The sequence below is a fragment of the Haliotis rubra genome, unplaced genomic scaffold (assembly GCF_003918875.1).
Source record: "Haliotis rubra isolate DU_JTF1 unplaced genomic scaffold, ASM391887v1 Scf382, whole genome shotgun sequence".
NCBI classification, from domain to species: domain Eukaryota; kingdom Metazoa; phylum Mollusca; class Gastropoda; order Lepetellida; family Haliotidae; genus Haliotis; species Haliotis rubra.
In genome coordinates, this window is record NW_025767060.1 from 786,382 (window position 1) to 797,979 (window position 11,598).

Genomic DNA, 11,598 nt, shown 5'->3' on the forward strand with positions numbered 1-11,598 from the left:
GAAAATGAACTCTGCACGACCCCCAACCCCTCCTCGAAAAGCTGCATCCACCCCTGCCAAGGAACCGAATTTTCGGGTGTGAATCTATACTTAAGATACGTTGTGTTTCAATCGTTGTTTATAAAGTTTAATCCCGCTACAAGCGACATGGTCCAGAAACCCGACCATTGAATAACGTCTATAAACGTTTCTAAATGTAATGGTCGGTGATATAACTTAAGTTATGTTGCACGTTGTCTCTGATTGTAACAACCATCACAAGTATGGGTACCCGGTGGGATAAGTCATGTGACTATAAACCTAGCGCCTCACAGGCAGCTTGGTTTATCTGGGTTAATAATGAGCTGTTTAGCTGCGCTTCGAGCATGCACTTGGTGTATGGAATTTAGCGCTATAGTACACATCGTTATTTGCATTATTAAGTATAATTATCATTTACTTTCAGACAGGCAATGACGTACTCACGCATTCCCAAACAAGACCGTTATATTGCACCATGAACTCCATCAAACCTGATATTCTCGTGGAAATCAAACTTATCCTTGACCGCTAAGTGACGACAAGACTCAGCTTAATGTTTTTTTTCAGCGTAAGGTTCTAAGATCTTATTATTCTACATGGTGCTTCAGTAGGATGAGAGAAGTTAGCCATCTCTGTATCAACACAAACCATGGAATCTTTAATCAGGCCTGTGCCTCCTTTCACAAAGCACTAAAGTGATCGTAAGTCGCTAAGGTAACCTTAGTGCAAGACCCGTGAAGATCCGGGGTAGAATGGGTCTTCAGCAACCCATGTGCTTGCCATAAAAGGAGACTATGCTTGTCGTAAGAGGCGACTAACGGGATCGGGTGGTCAGTTTCGCTGACTTGGTTGACACATGTCATCGGTTCCCAATTGCGCAGATCGATGCTCATGCTGTTGATCACTGGATTGTCTGGTCCAGACTCGATTATTTACAGACCGCCGCCATATAGCTTGGATATTGCGGAGTGCGGCGTAAAACTAAACTCACTCACTCACTCCTTAATGCAATGTTAAAGAATGGGACTTATGGTTAACTTGCCTCGTGAAAGGAGCATCTGGGCTACAAAAGAGGCGACCCTAGAGCCCAGTTGTATTGTTTATACGGTGATCGCAGCCATGAGATCAGTTTGTGGAATGACTGAATCTGGACTCGTGTGTAAACACATGGCGCTCATGTCCCACTGATGGATGGACGAAACAGGACCAGGCGCCTGTGCGGGTATGGAGGACAATGAGTGAATGGGCTTAGTTTAGTTTTACACCGCTTTTAGCAATATTCCAGCAATATCACCGCGGGGGACACCAGAAACAGGCTCCACACAATGTAGGAATGTGGGAATCGAACCTGGTTCTTGAGCGAACGCTTCAACCACTTGGCTACCCCATCGCCTCTGGAGGACACTGCGTTGATGGATGAACAGTTTTTTAAAACAACAATTATTCCAGCAATATCATGGAGATGGACAGGAAACAACTTTACACATTGCATTAATAGGACGAATGTGGACCCATCCTCAAATGTCCCCTCCATCTGTCCAAACAGGCTATGTGACCACCTTCTGGGAGATCCACAACGACATTAAATCCAGGGTGACATTCATCCTGCTGAATGGAACAACATCAATGCAAGACTCACCGGGCCAAGTGCTGCCCCAAAAATCTCCCCAGCTGCACCACAACATGTCTCCAATATGCTCTGTTTGTGTCTAAAAAAACACTTGTTAATTCCCCCATATCAAATGTAATTTGAATGATGTTTTGACCAATCAGAATCACTCATACTTCAATGTTGTGGCCGAAGTTACCACATACCACAAACTCTGAGAGGCCACATTCGTTCTACACTGTAATACAACTCATTGAACCTGAACACAAAACATATCCACCTTTTTTATTCAAAAATACACTTAATATCATCACAGCTTGGTTTAGGGAGGAATGTCAGGACGCAACGGGGAGGCTCTTTCGCCAAATTTCACATATAAACATTTGTAAACTTTGCATAAAAATAACATTTTGAAGAAAGTGACCTTCTAAAATCATGCAGTCATCTAAATTAAATCATCAAATCAATACTATTACAAACCGCTGCCAAATAGCTGGAATACTGCTGAGTTGCAGCATTAACAACAAATAAACAAAAACATATACTAATTAAGATGTCAAACATATCAACAAGACATTACTATCAGGGTGATATACTTGCTGACACAAACATACTTACAGAACATTGGTATGCTCAAGTTATTGTATCACCATCCCTGAGAAATATATATGGTGAACTCAGGTGTCAGTTTATACTCTTACAAACTTTTCAGGAAACATATCCTATCATATCACATCTATTAGATATGAGATCACACACTCAGTGAGTATACTTTGAAACACAAGTCTTTGATCATTCTCTTTCAATATACAGACAAACTTTATGGATAAACAACTTCTTCTATTCCGTAGATGCGACGTTTCGATACAGATCTGTATCGAAACGTCGCATCTACCAAATAAAGAAGTTGTTTATCCATAAAGTTTATCTGTTTATTACTCTCCAACTTCTAAGCAATGCCACTCAGAAGTTATTCTCTTTCAAAACTATTGTTCTTGCTAGAACATCATTTTTCTAAGCATATTATATTGACATCTGTTTGATATAGGATTGCACATTCTTTGTTGAATACAAATTCGTGTACTTTTAAGAAAGCCTAATGGGTAGTTTAGATCACTGAAGTCCGTGAAGTGGCTCACCCTCAGAAATGTGGGTTTACACCCTAAAATGTACTACAATTTGTACTTTACTAGGACAATGTTATCCCAAATAAACTGTTATATTTCAAAAGTGTATCGACTATTTATTGCTGTGGTTCATTCTGCATAATAATGAGGAACATTCACTAAACATATGTGACTCGTATATATGCATCATCATAGCTCATAGTTGCCAGCGGGTTAAAATTGGTCGTAAAAGGCGACTAACGGGATCGGATGGTCAGACTCACTGACTTGGCAGGCACATGTCATCGTATCCAAGTTACACAGACGGATGGTCATGCTATTGATCTCTGGATTGTCTGGTCCAGACTCGATTACTTACAGGCCGCCACCGTATAGCTGGAATATTGCCGAGTGCAGCTTTAAACAATAAACAACAAAACATGGTTGCCAGATTCCTTGAGGCCTTAAACAGACAGTTAGTGACTATCATATCACGACATCATGGTAATGTTAACAAGGAGCGTCCTAGCACTGACATACATACATACATACATACAATGTACATACATACATACATACATACATACAATGTACATACATACATACAATGTACATACATACATACATACATACATACATACATACATACAATGTACATACATACATACATGCATACATACATACATACATACAATGTACATACATACATACATACATACATACATACAATGTACATACATACAATGTACATACATACAATGTACATACATACATACATACATACATACATACATACATACATACATACATACATACATACATACATACATACATACATACATACATACATACATACATACATACATACATACATACATACATAACCCAATATGCAGCTCAGCTCAGCTGCTCAAAGGCGCGTTGTTTTCCCTCGTTCAGTGTCAAGCTCAACGGCACATCGTATTGTCAATCTCAACTCCCTGGGGAGCATACAACTCTTGCAGCCACTAGGCGCACCGAGTTATTGTGGCATTCCCATCCTTATGAGGTACCCATTCACAGCTGGGGGGACTGGGACACATAGTCACAGCACTTTGTCCAAGTTTACTGCTCAGGTGTCACACAGCAGAATAGTTTTATGTTCAATGCCAATTGACAGATGTGAACAATTGATGAACAACATACTCACACTCACTCACTCGCTTTCTCATCAACCCCTCCACCCTCTCACTCATTCACTCAGGTGTGACAGTCACGTACACTATCACACTGCTCACACGGCCGCTGGTATCACAGCCAGGTTTGCAGATGTGAGTAGACAGAAGACTCCGGTAAAACTTATGCTCCTTGTGGATGGTGGACACGGAGATATTCTCTTGAATTTAAGTCAGCCTGCAACCCAAAAAGTTTAAAATAATTAAATTTTCCTCTGAGGAAAGAAAACGTGTGTGTACTGGAACAGTTCTTTTCACATACTTACCACACTAGAGCAGCACAGGTAAGTGTAAAATATACAGAACAATTTATGTATTTCAACCAAATTTAACTCGCTGATGCAGTAGAAGTTTATACAGTCTTATATCTTATTATGTACAAAAAAAAAAAATATAAACATATGCCCTTTGTTTTTGGGCATACTTGAAGTGGTCAGAAATTGTCAGAAAATGCATGCTGGAAGATACTCAAAAAATGGTGTTTAAACATCTATTTGTTTTAAATGAGGGTTTTTAATCTCATGAGGGAGGTGGCATCATGTAAACATGACTGGAACTGTCAACAGGGCCCCGTTCCTCAAAGCTCTCATAGTGCTATGACAGTCATAAGTCTGTGTTAAAGTGTGGGAGTTGCGATCATCTATGATCGCTTTGAGGAACAGGGTCAAGGAAGTGAGTGTCTCATTAGGTTTCTTGTGTAATACCATTTGATATGATTAGTGAGAATAAGTTGACATTTCCATCAATTCCAGTACATGTAGTTGCAGACTTTACCTTTCTTGTTGGTTCAGGAATACGGTACTTTGAGCACTTGTGGACAAGCCATACTGCTGTGTCAATGCTAATCTTATGTCCCACCGAGATGTATACTGGGTTAGTGGTGCTATCAGTGCTCTTCAGGGCCTGCAACACAAATATATCTGCATATTATAACCATCACGTTTTATATATCTTAAATTGGTGCTTATGAAAATATCATATAATATTATATTACAGATAAATGACAGCAGGGAAAATATGACCTAGTTTAGACAGCAAAAGAAACATATCTTCACAGTAAACCTAGGGGGAGCAACTCTGTCAAATTATCTCCCTTGGATAATAAAATTGCAACTTTTGGACTATCATTACCTTGATAAACTAGTGTGAGTATACTTTTACGTCGCGTTTTAGCAATATTCCAGCAATATGCAAGCAAGGGACACCTGAAATGGTCTTCACACATTGTACCCATGTGAGGAATCGAACCCCACTCATACCACAAATTGACTCAACGAACACCAATATGTGCCATCAGGATCATGCCATTAGCTTAAATCAAATTGATTGTCAGGTGACTGCCATTATGAACAATGCCCCAAGTGGTCATATATTAATGTGATAAGAGCAATGTGTCAAGAGATACAACTGTACAATCGTTATACAGAAGATTACAATACCACTGCACTGATGTTCACTAGTGGTGGTCCGATTAATTGAAATAATCGAAGATTGGTCGCAATGACAAAACGACCAAGCAATCAATCATGTTTTCTCATAATCGAACACAAACAAGTTTGGAACACTTGTTTGCAATAACAATATTTTTCAAAAGGTTTGTTTTGTCTCTACACTGCATAAGCACTACAAGCTCGTTCCAAGTCATGATTAAGTTTATCTTAACAACTCCAGGAAATGTATGTTCCTAACACACTAGTCATCCTTTAAAGATGTGAAATTTGCAAATGCATTTTGTGCAATTTGTGAAAAAAACCGAGAGAACTACATGTTTTTCTTTATTTTTTGTGCATTAACAAACATAACCAGGGAAATTTCATAAATTTCAATTATTTTCGATGATTGATCGGTTGTAATGAACCAATCATCAATTATGAGATTGAAACCAATTCCCAACACTGATGTTCACGACCAGACTAAGCTGAATTCTCCATGTTCAGCTTGAGCCGATGTTATTCCAATAAAGTGAGAAAAATGTCACTACAAGGAATGAGTGGACACATTTGTTATTTCAGTTTGGTACACGGACTGCTGTGAATCCTTCCTTCGCCCAATAAAATAAAAAAGTTCCTTTCCCATTACCTTTCCCAAAACATGCCCTGACTTGTCCTGCAGTAAGAATGTGTCCCCTTCCTTTTTCAGCAGGTGTTTCTGAAACAAACATAAACAACAATCTCTACATGATCCCTCCACTTGACATAAAATAATTATAAAATATCTGCATTTCCACAAAGTTAGAGGTTCTTGACTTGCTATCCATGCGAGAAACACTTTATAATATATACCATTCTTAAAACAGTTGATGTTTGAGACATTAAATTGCTCAATAAAGTTACTTAAGAAACTACATAGTCACCTTGTCTTTGTGGTTGTCGTCATTCTCCAGACCATCAACATGTATGAGTGTCTTAGCGACGCCTACACACGCCACGTCAAGCAGCACCCCCAACTGACTTGCTAAGCCAAATCCTGGAATGAAAACATGGTTAACTAGTAATTTCACAAGGGAGATTCATGGGCATAAAATGTTTGAACAGCATACTTATTTGAAAAACAAATTGACCAAGATGAAAATATGAGAACTGGCGTGAGTGACCTTGCTGAAAGTATGTAAATCTTTTCAAAAACTTTAATAATTTATCCAGAGATAAGGGAGTGTTTTAAGTGAGTCTAAACTTTTGAAAGGAAGTATTTATTCAATTTTGGAAAAAGTTGTTATTTTACCTCTTGGATGCAGAATTCCATTCCCGTCAACAAAGATGACCTGGAAAAATATCAAAATATGTTTCAATAACCTCAAAATATTGCAGCAATCTATCATAAACATTATCTATCTTCTTTGCACAACATGGTTGCAAACTATTTGTAACTATACAATTTTTGAAAAACATAGAAGATCCAATTTTATTCATTTTACTATAATCCGGAAAAGGTAAGAATCATAATTATAATAAAATAATAATCATACAGTGAGTGAGTGAGTTGGGTTTTACACCGCTTTTAGCAATATTCCAGCAATATCAAGGCGGGGGACACCATAAATGGGCTTCACACATTGTGCCCATGTGGGGATTCGAACCCGGGTCGTCAGCGTGACGAGCCGACGCTTTAACCATTAGGCTACCCCACCGCCCCAATAATCATAGAGAAATGTACATAATGTATGTAAGAAAGTAAGCTGTACACTGTTCAGGTGTTGTGGACAGAAGATATGTGCCTGTTTTAACTAAACTATGAACCTACGTGTGGCAGGTATTCCGGGTTTGTCTGCTCAAGGTGGCGGTACTGTGCTACCAGGAACTCCACCTCACGGAATGCAAGGAACCCTGGGATATATGGTGCCGTCAGCTGGATCATCTGGTAGTCCTCGTAAACAACCTGTATGGACATCGCATATATATATATATATCACATGTATTATTTCATGGATATCATCTGTACCTGGTATATTATATTTATGATACTTATATATCACATGCATATCATCTGTATATCATATTTTTGATACCTATATATCACATGCATATTATCTGTATATCATATTTATGATACCTATATATCACATGCATTTTAGCATGCATATCATCTGCATATTGCATGCATTACATCATCTGTATACTTCATGCATATCATATGCATGTCACATGCATGATATCATATATATATCACAGGCATTTTATCATGGATATAACCCATTTGTTATATGCATCAGATCCAATATTTTTAGCAACTGAACATGTATTAACAGATGTGATGTACATGGATTTATAAGGAAGTTTTGACCCTATTTTAACTCTGAAATGGACAACTTCCAAATTAACATCAAAATATGACAGTCTGGAAACAGAACTGTACAAGTGTGTCAAATGTAAATGGAATCTCATGAAATAATTATATCAAATAACGTTTTCTTTAGCCTGCCAATCTCAGAAACCAGCCATGCTTCGACTCAAAGACATACTAAATGTCCTACCTCTAAATCTGGATAACTGAGGACCACAAATGCTGAACATGCGTTAACATCGTCCCCCTTGATAAACGAGATGTCCACGCCACCAACGTACAGGTCGCCCTCTTTCAGTCGGTCCTTCTTCATGTTCTGTGTGATGGATTTGATGACATCACTGTCCTCCGTCAGCAGCTGTCGTTTTAATTCCATCTGCTCTCTACAAACAACAACAAAATGTTCAAATAGAATGTATTGCTACTCATAAACTAAGTTTAAGTTTGGAAGTGTTTGTAAATCCGAAAAACAATATTAGCAAAACAAATACCAGTACAGATTCTGCTTAAGCCATTGATTAAACAGCATTCCATCTGATGTCATGTTGACTCTTTATGTTCATAATGAACAGTGAGAAGCTTTAGGAGCAAAGCGTATCCAAACTTTCAGTGGAACATGCTGAATGCTTTTCACATCAATGAACTCTTCTCTTGTTTGAGACTAAGTCTATATTGTTTCCACGGAAAATTTACAAAAATAATTGAAACATAATAAGTAACAAAAGCACCAAGTATTAGATGTTAAAGTAATAGCTCAAGTAAAAAATGTTAAAGTAATCAAGGCAATAGTTCAGAATATGAAAAGAGTGTTTATGTCAATGCAAATGCCAATGAATAATAAGACCCAAAACATAATTGATACAGACAACAGGTGCTTCAGGTTTCAGTCTCCCATGAAAACCATCAGCTGCCGACCGCCTCCATGGTGTAGTGGTTAGAGCGTCCGCCCGAGGACTACAGAATTCGCGGGTTCGCGGCATCATACCAAAAGACGTTAAAATATGGTACTTGTTGGTCCCTGCCTGGCGCTCAGCATTAATGGGTAGAACAAGGACTGGTCGGCTCGGAGTCAGTATAATGTGTCTGAGAGGGGTATTCATGCTTCACTGTGGCATGGTATCTCAGTGGGCTAGCACTATAACACCAGCTTCAGTCTGGGCTAGTACAAGCAGCAGCATACACATACACAGGCATGCACGTCGTCATATGAGCGAAATATTCTCAAGCACGACGTTAAACCCAATTTCACCTCACCTCACCATCAGTTGCCTCTTTCCTTGTCTTCTGATGAAGGTTAGAGAGGTGTTGTAGAATGTGCACTGATTACCGCTGTTTCTGTATTAACCCTATAGTGGCTGTAACAAGTATTGCCAATACAGCTCATCCTGCTTACAGTGCACATCATAATGGGTCATATTTGTCATCTGTGATGTAATCAAGTTTATCTTAACAGTCGATACATTCACAACATTGTGAGTCAGCAGTTTGGTTAACACTACGTTGAACAGTATTCCAGTTCCCTCATGGTACACCAGCTTGATGTGAGAGGTAAGGTTGGCAGAAATAATGCAGATCTTGGATGGTATCTTCGTTACAAACTAGGACGAGCAACTCTGCCAAATTATCTCCCTTGGATAATGATTAGTTGAATGGCAACTATCAGACTATCATGACCTTGATAAACCAGTATGAGTTTTACGCCACTTTTAGCAATATTCCAGCAATATGTTGGTGTCAGACTCCAGAAATGGACTTCACACATTGCATTCATGAGGGGAATTGAAGCAGGGTATTCAGCGTGACGAGCAAATGCTTTTACCACTAGGCTACCCCACTGCCCCAAAAGCTACAGAGACATAATGTATTAAAGAAGTAGAATTAGTGGAACAAAGTACTACATTTGATCAGTGTGTTTTCATTTATGTGATACCTTTGATTGTTGTAACTATAACAGATGATCCTGCTGAACAAATATCAGCTATCTTATCATTACTATGAGTAACAAGCTTACTTTTCCCACTTTGTCCTGATTCCCTCGTCCACCAGTGCTTCTCTTGGAGTCCTCAGTGGCCTGGGTTTGCTTTTTTCAGAGGCTGTTGACTTCCTACTGCAGGAAAATTCCTTGTCATTCCAATCATAGTTTCGATCACAGTAATTGCAGCCACAGGATGATTGTCTCGATAACTTGTTTCTTTCTTCTTGAGCGGTTCTGCATGCCTTGCAATACTGTTTGCCCCTCACATCATCAAACAGGAGAATACCACAGTCGGCACAATAAATCATTCTGATGTCTTCTGTAATGGAAATAAGAAAACATTTAAATTATATTTGTACTGAACATACTGATGTGATCTTTCTTGGTGGGGTGGGGTTGGGGGGTGATGATGATGATTTTGAGGTGGGGTCACCCATTTTGTACACATATATGTGTATGGCCACAAATGTGTGTAAATTATATTATATTTTCATATTTCAATATATTTAAACATGCCACAGGGACTTGTAACGCTAAAAACTGCCATCAAGGTATGTACTGTCACTGACGAGGTCTTAGCATTATATAAAAGGCTAAGACCGCGTTAGTGACAGTACATACCTTGATGGCAGTTTTTAGCGTTACAAGCCCCTGTGAAACATGCAACATTCCTAATTAGAGCGCTGGTGGTGACTTACCGGTCTTCCTTGTTGGACTGAGGAAATACTGGCCGGGGTCCAATGTCAGCAGGTGATCAGTGACTAACACATGGACTATCAAGTGAAATCTGAGTCGGCGGGATCTCTAGCTAGGTAAATGTTGATTTCGGGCGTTATCCAGAGATTGAACCCAGTCCGCGCATCCCAATATCAATAAACTGTTCCCAGCAGCCTTGCTGTTGCACACCACTAACCGACTAACCGTTTCAGTGTGAGTGTGTCCTGCAGAGATGCCGTTAATGTTTAGTTTATATTTCATATCAATGTGTAAACCCACGACTTACACGTGTATTGCAGCATAGAATTTTCAAGATCATTCTTGTAAATCGTCAGATGTAAACATTGTGCAAGATCCGTGTCTATCAGAAAACCTCGGCCATTCGGCCCTTTCCGTAACACCCTCAATGTCACAGCATTGGTGACGATGACCCGAGAAAGTAAAATACGACAATTTTTTCCGATTGGTAAAAGGGGAGTAACTCTAAAATTTCAATCAGACGCTCACTCTCCCTACTGAACCGCGATCAAAGCCCGCAACATTCCCGTTCGTACCCCGGTAATGACATTTTTTTTCATGCAGATAACCGTGTAGAAATTCATTGCGCGTTGTTACATATTCACGTGCACTTTTTTAAAAAGTACACAGTTCCGTGAGCTAATAGCGTCATGGAATCCAAATAACGGAAAGAGTTCCTTCCGTTCCCTAACTTAAATTTTGGACTTTTAGTCATTTTTGTGAGTTCTCTAGTAATTGTTGTATTAAGTTTTGTTAATAAGCGAACGCTTTAACCACTAGGCTACCCAACCTGCCCCTTAGATAACTGGAATGACGTTAAAACCGACTTTCATTATTAACCATACTCCCGACAGAACCTTATAAGTTGCACGAAACATCAGATCTGCGTTGACACGGATGTCAAAAGTTGCTACATTGTTGACATATAATTTGAATTTTGAAGTCGGCTAATTGCAGCGTTTGGTCTAACGCAGGTCATGCAGAATTTATACGTTTATATCAGAGAAAGGATAAACTCTGTTTTTATTATAGTGAGAATCGTGGCATTAGGTCAGACCATCATAAATAAACAAAACATTATGTCTCATCGACTGTCGCCCAGTCTACTCGCGACCTTGAACTTCATGTTGTTAATGAGAGTACTTTGTCTCACTTAAA

General features: G+C 39.1%; 1 protein-coding gene across 2 annotated transcripts; it reads right to left on the bottom strand.

The window, feature by feature from the left end:
* Window positions 1-3,605: 3,605 nt before the first annotated feature.
* On the bottom strand, window positions 3,606-10,866 carry LOC124286425 (endonuclease V-like). 2 transcript variants are annotated; one of them, XM_046722803.1, is made up of 9 exons: window positions 10,709-10,866; window positions 9,742-10,024; window positions 7,921-8,113; window positions 7,191-7,325; window positions 6,672-6,711; window positions 6,304-6,416; window positions 6,030-6,098; window positions 4,725-4,853; window positions 3,606-4,128 (listed from the first exon to the last, which is right to left on the bottom strand). In XM_046722803.1, the coding sequence occupies exons 2-9, from the start codon at window positions 10,011-10,013 to the stop codon at window positions 4,075-4,077; spliced, it is 1,005 nt and encodes a 334-aa protein (XP_046578759.1). In that variant the 5' UTR covers window positions 10,014-10,024; window positions 10,709-10,866; the 3' UTR covers window positions 3,606-4,074. The 2 variants fall into 2 exon arrangements, with proteins under 2 accessions (XP_046578759.1, XP_046578758.1); XM_046722802.1 differs by having other exon boundaries at window positions 10,404-10,865.
* Window positions 10,867-11,598: the final 732 nt, after the last annotated feature.